We start from the raw sequence: 18,092 nt of genomic DNA, 5'->3' as shown, positions 1-18,092 counted from the left end.
GTTTGTTTGAGAGGAGAGTGGGGACCAAGCTCACAGGTCGGGGGCTCCTTTCCCTCGCTCTGGCAGGGCATTCCCACCGAGCTAGCGAGCTAGCGGCAGTCCCTGCCCTCCCACTTCCTCCTGTGGTCACCAGGGGCTGGTCAAGAGCCGGGAGGTTGGCCCCGGCCCGTGTGGCTCGGTTGGCTGGGGCATACACTGAAAGGTCTCAGGTTCGATTCCTGGGCAGGGCACATACCCAGGTTTTGGGTTTGATCCCCAGTCAAGGCACATGCGGGAGGCAACTGATTGATGTTTCACTTTCATATCGATGTTTTTCTCTCCCTCCCCCTCACTTTCCTCTCTCTCAAAAATCAATAAAAGCATGTCCTCGGGTAAGGATTAGGGGGGAAAAGGGGCTAGGAAGTGGTTTCCCTTTGCTTGCTGGATGGGATTGGGGATTTGTAGAACGGATTCCACAAAAAGGGAGACTGCATTCAAGGCCCAGGTCATATCAAATCCAGTGGCTCAAACTGGTGCTAAGAAACCTCCTGCCCCAACTCCCAAAGAAAAGACAGCTCTATCTCTGAGCTTCTTCAGATCCCAGCTACACACAAACTTGGAGGCTGAGCTGGGGACAAGAGACTCCCGTGTGACCTTTTCCTCCAGGAGTGTTTTCCTCCAGTCACCTTGTCCAGGAGGCCCAGGTGATCTTCTCAATGACCATGGCTTCCGTTACCTGCTTCCCCAGGGGGACCTCGTGCACCTGGCGCTTGTAGGCTCCTGTTGATACCTGCAAAGTGGAAGGAAGCCACGTCCATCAACTTCTTTTCCGGTCCAAAGGACACACTCCCCTCTTGGTGTGCTGCTTCCTAGAATACTGGCCCAGCTTCTGCATCCCCAGGACTCTTCACTAAACCCAGGTTCAGCTGCAGGCTACAACGCCTGTGGTCAGCCCATGGCAAAGTTCACATGAGCAGGGCATTTTTCCATCCATTTTCTCACTGTTTCCCAAAGACCTGAGGCAGTGGTTCAAGGGTGGTTCCTGACCAGCAGCATCAGAATCATCTTTAAACTTGTTAGAAATGCACATGCTTGGGACTCCAGACTTGCCAATCAGACGCTCTGAGAGTGGGCCTGGCAATTTGTTTTCATTGGAGCCTCCAGGTCATTCCGATGCTCGCTCAAGTTTGGGAATCTCCATTCTCGGAGAACCAAGGTCCTTCGGTACAGAAGTAAGGCTAGTTTTCCCACAGACAGCAGCTGTGTAATATGCCTGTTGAAGCATCTAGGACCTGACCCTTGCTTCTCTGGGAATCTTGTAGGGGAAACCAATTTCCAGAAAGCGACTGCTGCCTACATCTCAGCCCCCTTTCCCCCTGCGGGTGCCTCTAGCCCAGCCTCCCCATGTTTTCCTGCTGTTCATGAGTGAGCTGAGATCTGCCTCAACTCAGGGCCTGCCCACAGATGGAACAATGTTCCCGGCCCTCTTTCTTGGCTGACGCCTACACCTCCTACAGACCTCTGCTTAAATATGACTACACAGAAAGGAAGTGAATCTAAATTCGGCCCCTGTTAAACGCTCCCACTGCACCTTGCACTGTTCCTTCTCAGCACATATTCACAATTTGTAATTACATTCTGTGATTATCTGGTTAATGCTTGTCTTCTCCGTTACAAGGCAAGCTCCAGGAGAGCTGGGGCCAGGACCATTCTGTCCATACAAAAGCCTCCCACAGTGCCTGGTTTATTAAAGATTTGATGGTGAACGTGTCCTCTCTCTTTTCACAATGAATATCCGACTCCAGGTCCGCTCACAAATGCACTGTATTTGTTCAGAGTGCCGGAGAAATGGTTTTGTCTTCAGCTGTAAGTTTTAAGGGTGGGACCCCTTTCTAGCCCATCCCCCTTGTCAGTTCCCCCCAGTGCTGAGCTCTCACCCCAGGCCCACTATCTGTAGTCCAGGTCCCGGTGCGGAGGGGCCACACTACCCAGTAGAGTTTGGAATTAAAATGAGTAAGTATAAGAAGTGACACTGGCTTAGTAAGCATAAGAAATAACAATGTGGCCCCTGAAAACCAGAAAATAGAAAGCTTTGAAGGCGAGGTGGTGAGAGGAGGATTACAGATGATTAGGGCTTGTGTTTCCTGCTTTTCTTACTGAAGAAAAACTCTGCTGTTTAAATTATATTTCTTCAACCTGCTTAAATTCTCTAAGCCTCTGTTTCTCCATTTACAAAATGGGGGAAAAGCAACAGTACCTAAAGGGGTTCCTGTGAAGGGGAAATTAGCACATTAGTGGAACACAGGAAGCACTTGTTAAATATGAGGCACTGTTATTATTACTATTATTATTGGCTGCCCATATATCAGTAAAGCAGGCGCATACCTGAATGTATTTGCCATCTGCAGAAAAGTCCATCTGGATGACAAAGCTTGGGATATCTTTGCAGTAGCCAATGCGATTCAGGCTTGTGCCCTGAGTGAGGTCATAGAAGTCGACTGTATGTTCAGAAGAGCCAATGGCCAAGAATCTACTATCTGGGCTGATCCTAGAAAAAAGCAATCGAAGCGCATGGTCACCGCGGGGCTGGGGAGGTGTGAGCTCTGCTCTGGGACCAGCCTCCCAGACTCAGTGGCAGTGGGTCTCACTTCATAACTCACACGTGGTTAGCTTCTCCTACACTCTGTGGAATTCGACAGTTTCTCTGCATCAAAACCCAAGGGAGTAAGGAAATGCACGTCTGCAACCTTTTATAGAGGTTTTCACCACACTTGGGGCAATCAGTAAAGGCATGGCTGAGAATTCATGTGTGAGAGGGTCTCCTTTCACAGTTGGCTCATCGACAGGCACCTTCTTATAACCGGGTTCTTCACGCAGGCCATGCCCTTCTGGAACGGGAACCCCCTTGGAAGGAGAATGCCTGCCTTCCCCTCCCTGCCCAGGCCGCCTGCTATGTACCTGATATCTTGGATAGCAGATTTCCGATCTCGTTTTTTCCCCCAAACTTTCAGGCTGTTCACCAGCAGGATGACAAACTCTCCATTCTTCATGCCAATGGCCACCATCTCCCCGTCAGGGCTGTAGGCTGCGCACCTGGCCGCGTGGCCCAGCTTCACCTTGTTTAGCAGCTTCTACATTGATACAAAGTAACAGCACCTGAGCCCTTGGCTGCCTCGCTGCTCTCCAGGGGAAACCTGCCTCTGCCGCCACCGTCGGCCTCCAGGGCGCCTGCTTCGAGGCACTGTCCCTTGGCAGCCAGGTGGGCAGGTTTTGGTTACAGCAGCTTGAGAGACGACATGTCTTAGGGTAGGAAGTGGCAAACTTTTTCTATAAATGGTTTGGAAGTAAATATTTTGGGCTTTGAAATCCATATGGTCTCTTGTAACCATAGTGCATGACTTAATTTGTAGAAACAGGCAGCAGGCCGACCTTGACCTTCCTGCCATAGACCTTGACCCTCCTGCCATAGACCCTCCTGCTGACCTATTATTATTCAGGGGAAAGAGTCTGCGCTTCAGCATCTGTTAGTTCAAATCCTGAATGCTGGCTCTCACTAGCTGGGTGTGTTTGGGTAAGTTACTTCTCGACTTTCCCGTTTGAAAAACAAGTGGTGTTAATTTTGGTCTTGCAAGGTTGTAAGCATTAATAACAGTGTACGTGAAGCATCTGGTATGGAATAAGTATTCAATAAATGATAGCTGCTGTTAACAATCAACATCATAATCATTATGAACTGACAGGTATAATGACCGCGCTTAGGCTTTTGCAGGTCTGTTCTTTGGTCTGTGCACTGAAAACAGGACTCAAACATTTACTGGCCATTTTGTAATGAAACCAAGTATTTTACTTATTATTATTTTTTAAAACAATATCTTTAAATCAATATCTTTATTGATTTCAGAGAGAGGAAGGAAGAGGGAGAGAGAGAGAAACATCAATGATGAGAGAGTCGTCATTAATCGGCTGCCTCCTGCACGCCCCCGACTGAGGATCTAGCCAGGCATGTGCCCTGACCAGGAATCAAACCACGATCTCCTGGATCCAACCACTGAGCCATGCCCGGCTGGTCTATTTTAATTAGAAAACTTGAGTACTTGTTTTAATATTAGACAAGACTTGGTAACATTAATCTTTTTCCCCCTAGACTATTCTTTGCTATTTTAGATTTTTACTCCAGATCAATTTTTAAAAATTATCTTCGGATATTTTAAATTGTTTTTTCCAAACTCTAAGTGAAGCTTTGTGGGGATTTCAATTGAAATGTTCCATTTGGGAACATTTGACATTTTAAATCATTTTTAGTCTTTCTGTGCAGGGAAGACGATTTATCATCTCCGGTTTTTTTGTTTGTTTGTTTTTAGGTTTTGTGGGTTCTTTCATGACAAGAGAATAATCATTCGCACTTAGATTATTCCTGCTATAAATAAATATTTGTAGACAGATATACAGCTAAAAGATAGACTGGATGTGTGTGACTGGGCCTTCTTTTATTAGGCTAACTCAGTTACTGACCTGTGGCTGAATGAGATTCAGCCCTCAGCCCTCACCCCCCCCCCCCCGCCCCTGGGCCTGACCTCTCTCCTCATTGCTTTGCGAGGCCCACATGTGGGCGCTGGAGCCTGGCAGAGTGGGCCCCTCACCTTGTCAGCCAGGTCCCAGATGCGGGCTGTGCCGTCATTGCTGGCAGAGATGAAGATGTCCTTGGAGGGGTGTGTGGCCAGGCCCCAGATCTCCCCTTCCATGTGTCCATCAATCAGGATGTTGGAAGCAGCGTTTTTTTCACCAACTTCAATTATTTCTCCATCTTTGGTCCCCACTAAAATTTTTCCCTGTTGTAATCAAAACACTATTAGAAAAAGGACAGATTCTGTTACATCCCACTCATATAACCACCTAGAGAAGTCAAATTCATTGAGCCAGCAGAATGGTGGTGACGGAGCTAGATCTTGGGGCTGGGCTAAAACCAACACTGTTTACAAACAACTGTTTGTGAGGCCAGCAGGAAAGTGGACATTCTCACCACAAGGACCGTGATGATGGACTTTCCATCTGAAGACAGAATCAGTAACCCACCATGCGCAGCCAAGAGCGGCGCAGCTGTTAGTTACCACCAACAGGAATTCTTTCTTCTTTTCGTGTAATTATTCCTTTGTCTTTCCTCATAAAAACCCCTTGCTTTCACCCAGTAATCGGGACACTATTTGGGTTTCTGCCTAAGTGTGTGCCCCCCAAATTGCAGTTTTTTGATCCCAAAGAAACGCAGGTAGCTTCTCATTTCGACTTTTTAACTTCAGGTTATTCTTGGAAGGTGCTGAGCTGACTCCCGCTTGCAGCCTCCCCCTTCCCGGCCCAGCCCCAAGGGCAGGCCGCAGCTGGGCTCACTTTGCCGCGGCACACGGAGCGCACGCACTCCACCAGCTGCCCCGTCTCCAGCTGGAAGGCTCGGCAGCGCTTCATCTCCTGGTCCCACAGTTTTACAGCGCCTCCTTCTTTGGTCCTAAAAAAGATCAAGAGGAACTTAGCATGTCAGTCGTTGTCCTCAGACCTCCCACGACCCTCGCTGCCCTCTCTCCCTGGAATCTCATTAGGGCCACAGCCACCCGGAGCCCAGTAGGACTGACCCTGCACGGTGGCCCTCCCTTAGGCCCTGCTGATGGGCCAGCACAACCCCCTAAACTTGCAGATTTCCCAAAATGCCTTGGAAGGAAAGAGAATCGTAATCTAGGAAATCAAACTTTTCATTAGGTCAAACACAAAGAGAAATGACTCTTCTGTTTTTCTGCTTCATTTTCACAACTTCCCAGTCCACACCGGAACCTCTCTCTGTTCTCACTTCTCCTTCATCTCCTCTCCCAGAGCTCCTGAGAGGAATACTTTATGAACAGCGAAGCCAGGCAGATCTAGGCGAAAACACTGCTCAGGTTTTAAACCACAATAGCCTCTCTCTCCTCTGAATCCTACTTCTGAAGGTTTTGACCCTTGGATAGAGGGCAGGTTGATCTCCCTGATGCAGAAAAGATAGGAGAGCGAAAATTTCCATTTTCTCCAAGTTGTAGATGCTTCTGTCAGTCTCTCCCAAAACAAAACAGAACAAAATAAAACAAAAACACTGCTTGTTTCCAGGGTGCTCGGGCTTACGGCCGCTCTTTGCCGCCGGTCACTATGAGCCCATCCCGAAGGGTCGTGTACATGGTGAAGACGGGGCCCGTGTGAGCCTTGGCCACCAGCCGGATGAGGAAGTGGTCCTTCCACACGTAGACGTCTCCATTGATGGCCCCCGTGAACGTGAGGTTGTTCTGCAAACAAAGGGACACCTTCCACACCCGGACACCCAAAAGGGTCCCTTCCCAGACACCTGCTCCTCTGTTAGGGACCAGAGCTAGAGAAATGGAAACGGGCCCTCAAGCTGACCTGCGCTGAGGAGAGGCAAAAGAATTTGCAGACAACCATAAATAGCACATAATAAATCACCTGGTTCTGAATTCAGTCTGTTGAGTTACTGTGGGCGTTTGCCTTCCCCAGTGAACATGGCTCTGCGTGAAGTGAACTTCCGTTCTGTGAGCAAGGCCCAGGGTCAGGAAGGGAAGGCGGGGCTCCGCCTGAGAGGGTGCTCTCCGGGGCTCATCTGAGAGGTGGGAGCATCCACAGCTGAAGGGCCCAGAATGTCCCCAGGGGATCGTGCCACTTGGCTGAGGTCACCCCACAGCCCAACCAAGGAGGTCACTTGGGGGAATTTGTGGTGCACAGGGCTGTAAAAAGAAGGGATGCTACCCAGTAGTAGAAACAGTCCCCACCTCCTTGCAGCTGTCTAACCCAGGCCTGCTAGGCCCTCAAGTCAGGCTGCCTCTGGAATAATGAAGCTTCTGCCCACCCATCGGTGCTAAGGGAACAGTGATTGCAGATAAGCCGATAAAGCTGATAATGTGGAAATGGCTTTCTGGTTGGCAGGTTCTTGGCCACATTCCCTCTCTGCCCCCCATACCCAGGGGCTCAGGGTCCCTGCTCAGGAAGCCTCTGCTGGGACTCACAGCACCGAAGGCCACGGAGAGCATCGTCTGCATCTTGGCAGCCTCCATGGACCCGATGACCCCTTTCTTGTAGAGGAGGGCGCTGCCTGCCAGGGCCCAGAACTTCATGTGTTTGACCCCAACAGACACAAACTGTGTGTCCGAATCAGGGCGAAATTCCACCACAAATATGCGCTCCAGGTGGCCCCCTCGGCTGGCAATCTTGGCACCTGTGTGGATGAGAGAGACCAGTGAGGTGGCCCTCCTGGGCCCCCGGGCCAGGCTCAGCGCTGCAGCCCAGGGGGCTCTCCATCCCGGCGAGCCCAGGCACCACCAGTGTCCCTCCCTCTCTAACAGCACCCTGCCCCCTCAGGCACTACTCCCACGGTGAGAAAGAGGCTGTCGTGGAAATTTCCCGAACAGCAGGCGCTGCTAACATAATCCCTGGCTCTTAACTCCAGGGCCACATCCAGGCACCTGTGAACACAGCAGGAAAGGGTAGCCTGGGAGATGGAAGCTTCCAGATAAGAAAAAAGGGCAACATGGCTTAAGGACATCTCCTGTCTCAACATTCCCACAAGATTAGTCCCCATGGGAAGGGGAACCCTCCCCTAGAGTGTCGCTGAGACTCACATTCTCTCAGACGGTCTTTATTTCTCTCTAAGATTCTCTGCTTTTATTTTCTTTTCTTTTTTTTTAAAAATATATCTTTATTGATTTCAGAGAGGAAAGGAGAGGGAGAGAGAGAGACAGAAACACCAATGATGAGAGAGTCATTGATCGAGCCCGCAACCCGGGCATGTGCCCTGACCAGGAATCGAACCCCGATCGCCTGGATCCCAGGTCAACGCTCAACCGCTGAGCCATGCCCGGCCGGGCTTATTTTCTTTTTAAATAAAGGTCCTCGTATTCCCTTTTCTTTTATGGTTTTTAGGTTTACATTCTCTACCTTTTACATTTAATTTACTAGTTTTTTCTTGGGACCCCATTTATTTATGTTTTTGACTTGTCTTGAGTTTTTCTTTTTTCCTCTTGAGTTTTACTTAAACTTTGACTTGATTACATCTCGGTGCCACCATTTATTTGTAGGACAACTTTGGATGAGTTATTTAACCTCTCTGTGCCTTAGTTTCCTCTCCTGTCAACGGAGGGTAACAATAGTGCCCATGATTGAGAGTGTTGTGAGGACGGAAGGAATTGATACACGCGAAGCCCCTCCCAACAGTCTTCGTGCAGTGAGTGGTCTGCCAGCGACAACTATTCCTGTTGCCACTCTTCTGGCTCCTTTTGAAATCTCTTGGCTTCTACTCTTTTTGCCCTTATTTAAAATAAAAAAAAATTAGCCCTTATTTTAAACCTCACCTATTTTTGTCTCATCAGCCCTCGAGTTTTTAATTTTTACTTTAAACTTCTATTACCTTTTATTTCTTTTAACTTACTCTTAATGTTTTAGTTCCGATTTTCTCTCATCTCCTCTCTCCATATTATTCACTCCTACATATGTTTCTTCCCCTGTCCCTTGTCACCTATTGGTTTTTAGGATGGCCACCGCAGAGGGCAGTCAGTCCCGCAGAAGCAAGGCATCATGAAGCAACACACGGCCAAGCGGAGGACAGGGCTTTCTAAGAGCTTTCCGAGAGCGAGGGGGCTGCCTTGGGAGGTGATAAGGGCCACATCCTTGAAAGTATTCAAGGAGAGGATGGAAGACGGCCTGTCCCAACTGCACACGGAGCAATTTCTCCATGTGATGGATGCTGAACGGGCAGGAAGAATGATCTAGTGGTCCTTTCAACTCACGGATGCTATGAGGCCATCATTTAAGACGCTCAATTTCTCAGCTGGGGTTGAGTCTATTTAATCAGCTGGCCGTGACATTTTGAGGAAAGAACCTGCATCCCCAAGATACAGATTATAGGGCCGTTTGGACACAGTATACTGTGATTCTCACATGGGGGCTCAGGAGGGACTGGAGCTTTCCTCCCACTGTGCTTGTCTCTTCACAGGACCCTCTCAACCCCCTCCCGTGGGAAGATGTTGAGATAATGGGACTTGAGAGGCCCTGGACTGGAGACCGGCCACGCCTGTGCGTGCCTGGCTTAGCGTGCCCCAGATACGGCTGCCCGGCTGGAGAGAGGCCTCATTACTGTCCTCACTAATTGGATCTGCTTTTACCAGCCTGAGAATATGCTTGGAAGATTGTGCATCTTTGAGTCTAAGATGACCATAAATTTAGTAGCAGCCTCTCTCTTTCTGTGTGTGTGTGTGGGGGGGGGGGGGGAGGGGAGAGTGGGGGAAGGGCAAGAAACAAAGAAAACAACCCTGCTAAATTAAATGTGAACCTTGATTATACGATGAATCCCCATTTCAAAAAAGGTAAAACATAAAAAAAAAAAAATGTTTCTGAATATGGAGGTAACACCCTGTCCCCAGTTCCTGTAAAGACACCACCACGGAGACGGGGCTGCAGCAGAATCTAGGAGTCCCCAGAAGGAACACTGAAGATGAGGGAGTTTGGGTCAGAAGGTTGTTGGGATGGAAATGGAGGCGGCTGCGGCCTTCTGTGGGAGAAGGAAGGCTGCCAGTATTGGGGGGCCTTCCAAAAGTGCCCAAAGACCTTTCACTGACCAGCACGGCACTGCTCCAAGCAGCCCCATCTTGACCATGGGGTCCAGGATGCACCTTCCAATGAGCAGTGTCTGCAGGATCCCAAGAGCCCTGGCATCTGCTGGCCCGGGAGCAGTGCCTCGGTGCGCGTGGCAGGGACGCAGACCTAGGGAGGAGCCCAGCCCATGCCGCGAGCACGCCTCCCCGACCGACAGGCAGCCCGGCTTCGTCTACCTTCCTGCCAGCGCCAGACGGTGATGGTGTGCTCGGGGTCCACGCCCACCGACACCAGCAGCTTCCCGGTTGCACTGAAGTTGACGTAGTTCACGCCCTTTGAGTGGAAGCACCGCAGCATGGACAGGGTGTGCTTGGTCATGGCGTCCCAGACGTGGATTGAGGGCGTGGTTCCTGAGTGCGGGAGGTGTGACAGGGCTCAGGCGGGAGGCCGGCGGGGCCAAGGCAACGCTTACGTTCATCTGAAAGTCTTTTTAAGACAAGTGCTCGGGGGCCTTACAGTTACCGGGCCTGAGGGACCTACATCCTGACCTGGCCAGAGGTGCAAGACAACAGCGAGCGTCTGCTGTGCTTTTAGAGAGTCGAAGGGCACTTCTGCCCGACACGCACACTCGTGGAGGGGTTCAGACACAGGAGCCGGATGAGGCCAACGATTTGTATCTGCGAGTCAGCCAGATACAATCTGCAAGCATGACACAGCGACATGATTTTGCTGTGCGGGTGCAAACTACTCACGATGGAACAGCCTTACCTGGGGCCTCCGCAACATCACCTGCGTTAGGTGGGCAATGGCAATGAGGAAGCGGCAAGGGAAAACAACAGCTAAAGTAAGTCATGTTTCGAATAGTGAAGCACTCGACACCAGCATCAGAAAGTTTCAAATTAAATTTAAAAATGGACATGGGGTCAATGAAAACAAGCAGGAAGATATGTTGGTAAAAACTGCCTTTGAGATGACAAAGTTAAAAAAACAACACGCTTTTCACAAATGTGAATCAGCTCACATTTGTCATTGGCAGTTTCCCAGGGCACAGGAGACCCGGGCACACGTACTGTAATCTACCCTGGCCAAGCACGACCGCCAGGCTTCAGACATGGGGCTCTCCATGTGGTAGCTGGGGTCTGAAAAAATATTCTCACAAGTCCACAGGGATATCTGGAATATCATGCTATGGTCCGACTTTATGGTTCCTCAGAATCGCCAGTCACCGGATGCATCAACCCAAGCAACACAGGTACATTCAGGGCTCAAAAAGTCAACAGCAACGTCAACAAGGAAGGGTGGATGCCAGTGACCCACCCCCTCCCTCTCCCAGTAACTGCTAGTCACTATTCCTGCTCGGCTGGGAGGAGCTCGGCTACAGCAGGACCCTCCTACCTATCTGGCTGGTGGCCACCACGTTTCTGTACTTGGGGTGCTGGTTCACCGTGAGGCAGAGGATGTCGTCCGTGTGCTCCAGGTAGAAGCTCTGGCTCCCTGGGAGAGAGACGTGGAGGGTGAGTGGGGAACCTGAAGACCTCAGGACAACCCCACAGCTTCGTGCAGAGTCTTTGGGAATGTCCTGTAAAACGAGAGCTTACACTCCAAATTCTCACTTCAGAACTATCCCTGGGGAGACTGGAGATCACTTTTTACATTTACATAGTCTGCTTTAGGTCTGAGAGAAGAGCTGGTGCCTTATCTAATACACATCAGCTCCACTCAGTCCTTCCCGCTGTCCCGTGTGGGTCCAGAGCACGGTCCAAGGGCAGAGGCTTCCGGAGTCTGAAATGAGGAGGTTTAGCGTCCCCTCCTCCCCTTGGCCCAGGACCGACAGCTTCTCAGTGCCTACCTCTGAGCAGGGCGGGTGGGGGCCTGGAGGTAACGCTTTACTGAGCAAAGTGGAAAGGGAAGACAGGGAAACGAGAAAATACAGACAGCCCGACTCACGGTGGTTCAGCTACGGAAACCCACAGGCATTCAGTAGAAACCGTACTTTGATTTTAAACTTTGACAGTTTCCCGGGCTAGCCACCTGCGGTACCATTCTCTGCTGTCGCTGGGCAGCGGCGCCACACAGCCGCAAGCCAAGCTCGCAGCCAGGCTGCGATCGGGGTGAACAGTGGGCACTGCAGTGTATCCCGTGTCCACCGTTAGGTGATTTCGTGCAACTGAAGGTTGGCAAAATACAAGTGTTCTGAGCACGTTTAAGGTAGGCTAGGCTAAGCTATGATGTTCAGTGGGTTAGGGGTATTAATTTTCAACTTTGAGTGTTTTCAACTTATGATGAGTTTGTCAGGACATAACCCCATAAAAAATCAAGGAGCATCTATACTCAGGGAATCCCTTTTATCAAGTTTATTTATCAAAGTGCCAATCCATTTGGGTGCCTGGATGGCATGCACAGATGATGGTTCACCCCTAAAGCCCCAACCTGACACGGGTCACAGGAAATGGAAGAAAAGATAAGAAATACTTGATCACGTATTGGGGCAAGTGGATTTGCTGATGGTCATAGTGGCCTCTGTAAACTCACCCAAAACGATGGCATTGATATACAAGGAAATAGCACATTGTTATTAAAATGAGACTATGTCACTAGAAAATGGAGAAAATACATAGATAATATTAAGGCCCTCTTCCCAAAAAAGACAAGTCATTATGTGCCCAGTGATTTAACTGTCTAAAAAAAAAATCTATGCATGAGCAACTACATAAATTGGGAAGGAAGAAAAAAAGGCTTTTAAAATATGAAGCAAATAAAGCAAAATTAACATTTAAATCTGGCGGCAAAGATATGGGTGTCTGTTGAATTAATTTCTGGATGCTTCCTTTGGCTTGCGATGTATCTCTTAAAACTATTTTTTAACTTAAGAGTCATCAAGTAGTTAAGGGACATCTGGGGTATTTTTGCTTAGTGTTCAAGTGCTCTCATTCTCATTGTAAATGTAGCTAAATAGTCAAAACAAGCAAAACTTAAAAATCTGAGCTGCTAAAAAACTGGTCACTGTTAATAACGAGTGAGAAAAGCTCCCCTAGGCCTTGTTCTGGGCCACCGCTTGTAAGGACTTCCCCACACCCTCTTTCTGGCTTCTCTCCATCCCTCTCAGCCTCCTGGGAGCTGGACGGACATGGACACCTCTCCCCACCTTGACACCTTTGACTCTCCAAGCATGGGCCTGAGCATTTTCTAGGGCCAAAGGATGCCAGTCTGAAAGAGAGAGGAGTGGCTTTAAAGGGAAGGGAATGCTTAAGCTTTGGGGCATCTAGAGAGTTGGAAAGTGCATAAAAAGGCTAAAATAAAAGCCTGCATTCAGACGGTGGGTCCTCCGGGCGCAGTCACCTGTGGCGAGGTTCTGAACGACGCCAGCCGCCGCCGTGTGAAAGATGATGTCGGCACCGTCGTTCAGGTAATGCAGGTTATTGCGACAGTCAAATCCTCGGTAGCCAAACACGTGGTCGAGAGCCAGCTCCTACATTCCCACACAGAGATGAAAGTGGCCCTTAGAGGAGCAAACCCGCACGGCAGGAACAGCCACGGGTCTCGTGGGAACGGCCTGGCCCAGGAAACACCCAGCCATTCACTAAAAACATTTTGCTTCTTGACAAGCTGAGCACACAATGCGACCCCTTTTACTTAGCTGCCTTGAATGCCAGGGGGACAGGCTACCACATAGGGTCATAGTGAGTTTCTTAAACACTCTAGATTTGCTTCCCAGCTCCTCAGGTGAGCCCATGTCTAGGGATTTGATGCTTGATGAAGGTCACCTAGAAGCGTGTGTCTGCGCCTTGGCAGGCACTCTTAAGGGAGCTGAATGGTGGCTCCGACATTTGCTCAAAACGCAGCTGGGCCTGGCAGTCCGAATGTGGAGGCAAATGCCACGCTCATTCTGTAGCTGGGTGGGTGCCCTACAAACTTTCTACACAATTTGCATTCCCCTCCCACCCCCAACAACTAGATACTATTCTGGGTTTATAGCCTTTCTCTCCTTCCTGTCTTGTCTCCCATGACAAAGAGCAGTGGCTGATTCGGATCAGATGAGCTCTTAATTCAACTTGACACACAGATATTGTTGGCGGCACTTCTGTGCCAGGTGCTATGCTGGTTGGTGGGATACGAGATTAAGAAGATGTGGGTTCCTTTACTCCAGGTCCTCTGAGTCTGGCCTTTTCTTTCTCCAAAGCTCACCAACTGCAGACATCAGATTAAGTCTCCTAAAATACCACACCACCTCCTTACTCAATAGCATTTGCTGGCTCTCACTGCCTATAGGAAAAGCCCAAATTCCTTAAGTTGGCACAATAATCCGTATGCACATCTCCTGTACCCCTGGGTCAGGCTGACTTGTCTATTTAGCTCACGTATGATAAGCTTTCTTGTCTTTACAATTCTGCTTTTTAAAATATCTCTCACTGAGAAAGCCATTCTCCTCCTCAGTCTCCCCACACCCTCAGCCTTCAGTCTCCCTGCACCCCTATCTCTCATCTCCATGTGTTTCCCAGAAACTGTGTAATTATGTGACCACCCAGTCCTGGTTGACAATTGACTCAAGCTGGGCCAATCACATGGTTTCTCCCAGGAATTTAGAATTGGGGACACTAGTAGGACTGGCTGTTTAATTGAGGAGATGTAAACTCAGGTAGCACCCACAGTTTACCAAAGTAGCTTAAAAAGTCTGCAGAAAAAGAGTAGACTGCGTAAGACACACACAAGGCCCTGGTGGGTAGAAAAAGGGCACCATCTTGGCTTACGATGGCTTCCAGCTCCTGGCCTTGTCTCTCCTGAGGCTCAGCTGCATTTCCTGACCTGTGTTTTGTTTCATGATAAATTCCCCCAACGAACCCCACTTTTCCAGTAAAAAATTTGAAGGTAGATTTTTTTGTCCTCAGCAAGTTCAGTCTAGTGGGGGAGACGGATGAGCAGCAAATGACGGAGCAGAGCATGTGGCAGGGCTGTGGGGTGGGTGCAGGGGCTTAGGATGCAGAGCATCAGGAAAGACTGCACAGAGAGGAGGCCAGGAAAGGGCGTGAGGTGTCCCCGGGGAGGAAGAAGGAGGAGCTTCCAATCGGAATGGAGCTTAAGAAGGTCTCCCCCTAGCCAGATTGCTCAGTGGTTAGAGCGTTGGCCCACGGACTGAAGGGTCCCAGGTTCCATCTTGGCCAAGGGCACCTACCTCCGTTGCAGGCTCAATCCTCAGACCCGGTCAAGGAGAGTGAGGGAGGCAAACAATCGATGTGTCTCATTCACATCAATGTTTCTCTCTCCCACCCCACCCCCACCACCTTCCATTCTCTCTGAAACGCAATGGAACAAAAACCCTCAGGAGAAGATTAAAAAAAAAAAAGAGTGGAGCTTGAGAAGGTCTAACCAGGGGCTGGAAAACCCAAGGCCGCCCAGGTCCACTAAGCAGGGTTTGGGGTTGGAGATCTGAGTTAAGGTGGAGAATCTCAGGAGATAAGCTTGAAAGGTAGCTCCTGGGTAAAGTTCTGAAACCATTCCTTTGGATCCCAGTTAGAGCTGTGGGAATCTCCTGGGTCTTAATGCCGGGGTGAATCGTGAGAAGCTGCATTTCAAAGCGCTGGCTCTGTGGGCACAGGGCATGAGAGGGAGGGGGTCTGAGGGCAGAAAGAACAGTGAGGAGGCCTCTCTCCAAAAAGAGCAGGTTCACCAGAGCCGTAATCCTCAAGCCTCAACAACCGAGTTCACATCCCTCACCCCTCACTGGCTTGGTGACCTAGGGCAGGGGACCTAACAAGTCACTGAGCTTCCCTGAGCTGGTGCCCTCATTTGCAAAATGGAAACAATGAAAGTACCTACCTCCTAGGCGTGAGGAATGTATAAAACACTTCACGGGAAGTATGTAGCATCGTGCCTGGCACAGGGTATACCAGGTACAGGAAAAAGGAGCCAGGTTTGAAGGACATGGGACATTTTGGATTAGTACTGGTAGGACCCAGTGGCAGGGCTGAAGGAATGTGACCCAGTGGGCAGGATTCTGGTCACTGGGATGCGGGACACGATGCTGCATAGAAGTGAGAGGGAACGAGAGACACTGACTGCATTCAGGTGCCCTTGAAGGTTTATCTACGGGACATGCAGGTAGCGATGTCCACCGATAGAACATCAATATCAGATTAAAAGAAAAATAGTTGTACCTCCTCACCTCAACCAGTTTCTTTTTTTTGGTGATATTGTTCTTCTGGAGTTTCTCAGGCTGGGGAGCTGCTCTGCTAACTGGTGGCCTGGAACAGAGAGTGGCCAGAAGAAACACAGTGTTGAACCAAAGGCAGCAGGCTTGCTTGTCCAGCGTGGCCCGCTGAGGCCGGGCCAGGCTCCTCTCTCCTCCCCCACTCAGAGGACCCTCACCTAGGTTTGTTCTGTCCCACCCCCTTGCCTGCCTTCACCCAACCCTCTGAAAAGTAGCTTCTGACATTAAGAGTCCTGCATGATGGGGCGTCGATTCACAGGCACCGAGGTGGGCTTCCCCACACTTACAACATGGTAGTCAGGGGTCAGTCCCTCCCTCCTGGGGGGCAGGAAAAACACATGAGCCAGAGGGCTGATTTTAAAAAGAAAGAGGAGCCTAACTAAGCATGAGAAGGTAGACGTATTGCTTCTTGAACCCACTGGCCATTTTTCAGACAGGGATGTGTCAAAATTGTTCAGAATTGGGTAGTGAGAAATCACAGCATGGTGGGACTCACAAGCCAGGCTTGGGAATGTCCCTGATGGCCACATGCTTGGGTGATTCTCACTACACAAAAGGGCCAGAAGGAAGCAAGGGGTGAAAAAACAGAGAACTCCTACTCTGCCCTGTCCCTCGGCGTTCTGGTCTACGTTCAGTTGCTACCATCATAGCATAAGGTGCTTTTCCCTTAGCAGTTTTGGAGATCTGGGCCTTTCAATTTAATTAGGAGATTTTATCATGGGTAAGCCCCCGTGGATTCTCATGAGTCGGTCAATCTTGGGTAACCAGATGTTCCCTTAAATCAACTTGTTGGAGTTCAGGAAACCGGGGATGGGTAGGGGAGACCTACAGCAGCCCCCATGCATGTTCTGAATCCATTAGTTATTGCTCTTGGGCTAGGTGAAGAGGAAGGATTACCTTGATCCCCTTGTAAGCAGCAAACAAAACCAAGTGAGAAACTTAGTACAGTTTAGAGTCCCATGAGCAAGCACCTCATTCATGCACAAGCATTCTCCAAGTGAGCAGACATTCCTTTGTGGCACAAACCATGCTTCCCGAGCATGCCAGCAAAGAACTAAAACAGAAAGGAAAGAGTGCACCAGTCTACAAATTCAGAAAGCTCATACCCTGGCGTCTCTGGGCAAACTCTGCACTAAAGCGCCTACAGAATGGGGAGAGAAAAGGAAGCCTTGTCAATGCTTCCCACGCGCTCCGGGGATTTTGCGAATGCGCCTGCGGACTCTGCTTATTTTAGAGTGTGCTGGGGACAAGCTTGTTGTCAGAAAAACAATCACATCCTCCTGGATGTCGCTGGGCGTTGTGCACAATGGGTGCTCTGTTTTCGAATCAAGTTCAACTCATAATTTAGCCTAATAATTCCCAGGGTTTCTTGGTAGGGCAGCTCGCCTGCTGGAACGGCTTGCATTTTTGTGCTGGGGGAAAACAAGCTACCTTTATTTTCTCAGAAACTCTTCAATCAAAACATGTTATGTAATCATAAGTGATCACTGGACCCAACGGTATTATCCTCAACACCGAAGAACCAGTAGGGAGCACAGCTCTGCAAAATGACACCCCCGGCTGACGTCATCGCTGCCAAATCAGGCGAAACCGGGAGGCGGGGGCCTGCTAGTTCTCGCAATTAGACACTTCCTCCACATTAATTATCACTTCCCAGGACACCTGCTCTTTCTTCTGTTTTAGTGGGACTTTCAAATGAAATCCGTGGGCTTCTTCTTTCACCTAAGAACGGGTCAGTGAATGACAAAAGCAAGCCAGGGTCTGAGATGGGCGCAGGGGGACACTAGGACCGCAGCATGGTTCATAAGGCAGAATCTGAGATTAAACGCAGGGCTCGTCTTCAGGGTACACACAGGTTGTATAATATGTCGCATATTATACAGGATATAGAGAGTATGCAACAAGCACAGACACTGTGTATTAATATATACACGAGGCTGTATATATATATACACGCAGACGCAATCTGATGCTTTTTTCACCTTGATTTTCAGTTAAAAACTGAAAAGTAAAGCAGTCTCAGAATGTTTCTTTTGTATTTCACAAGCATATGTTTGCAGCTGCATTGCTTCAAAACTGAAGATGAGGGGAGCAAAAGGGAGAAACCTGCGTAGTGGCAAATGCAGCGGATTGTGAGTGTACACCCTTCGGGGCTGTGGACTCTGCGTGAACGCTTGGTACTGGATGCTCACCGAACACCTGGGCTTTTGCAGAGTGCTGTGAATACTTACTTGACAATTCCCTGCCTCCAAAGGAAAGCAAGTTAAAACACAACACAAGCATTAAAGGCTTCTTTCTG

The 18,092-nt window shown here is 49.5% G+C and overlaps 1 protein-coding gene across 1 annotated transcript in view; it reads right to left on the bottom strand.

Moving 5' to 3' along the window:
- EML6 (EMAP like 6) overlaps window positions 1–18,092 on the bottom strand; it is a 178,220-nt gene that overhangs the window by 4,447 nt on the left and 155,681 nt on the right. Inside the window, exons 28-38 of the mRNA XM_087823568.1 lie at window positions 15,749–15,827; window positions 12,928–13,057; window positions 10,984–11,082; window positions 9,825–9,998; window positions 7,008–7,216; window positions 6,118–6,275; window positions 5,362–5,476; window positions 4,620–4,808; window positions 2,938–3,110; window positions 2,365–2,527; window positions 666–769 (exon numbers count right to left, since the gene is read on the bottom strand). Of these exons, the coding sequence (XP_087679694.1) occupies window positions 666–769; window positions 2,365–2,527; window positions 2,938–3,110; window positions 4,620–4,808; window positions 5,362–5,476; window positions 6,118–6,275; window positions 7,008–7,216; window positions 9,825–9,998; window positions 10,984–11,082; window positions 12,928–13,057; window positions 15,749–15,827 (1,593 nt within the window). The remainder of the gene's footprint in view (window positions 1–665; window positions 770–2,364; window positions 2,528–2,937; window positions 3,111–4,619; window positions 4,809–5,361; window positions 5,477–6,117; window positions 6,276–7,007; window positions 7,217–9,824; window positions 9,999–10,983; window positions 11,083–12,927; window positions 13,058–15,748; window positions 15,828–18,092) is intronic.

The sequence above is a fragment of the Miniopterus natalensis genome, chromosome 13 (genome assembly GCF_054644295.1).
Source record: "Miniopterus natalensis isolate mMinNat1 chromosome 13, mMinNat1.hap1, whole genome shotgun sequence".
NCBI lineage: Eukaryota > Metazoa > Chordata > Mammalia > Chiroptera > Miniopteridae > Miniopterus > Miniopterus natalensis.
This window is presented reverse-complemented; position numbering and strand designations above follow the sequence as displayed.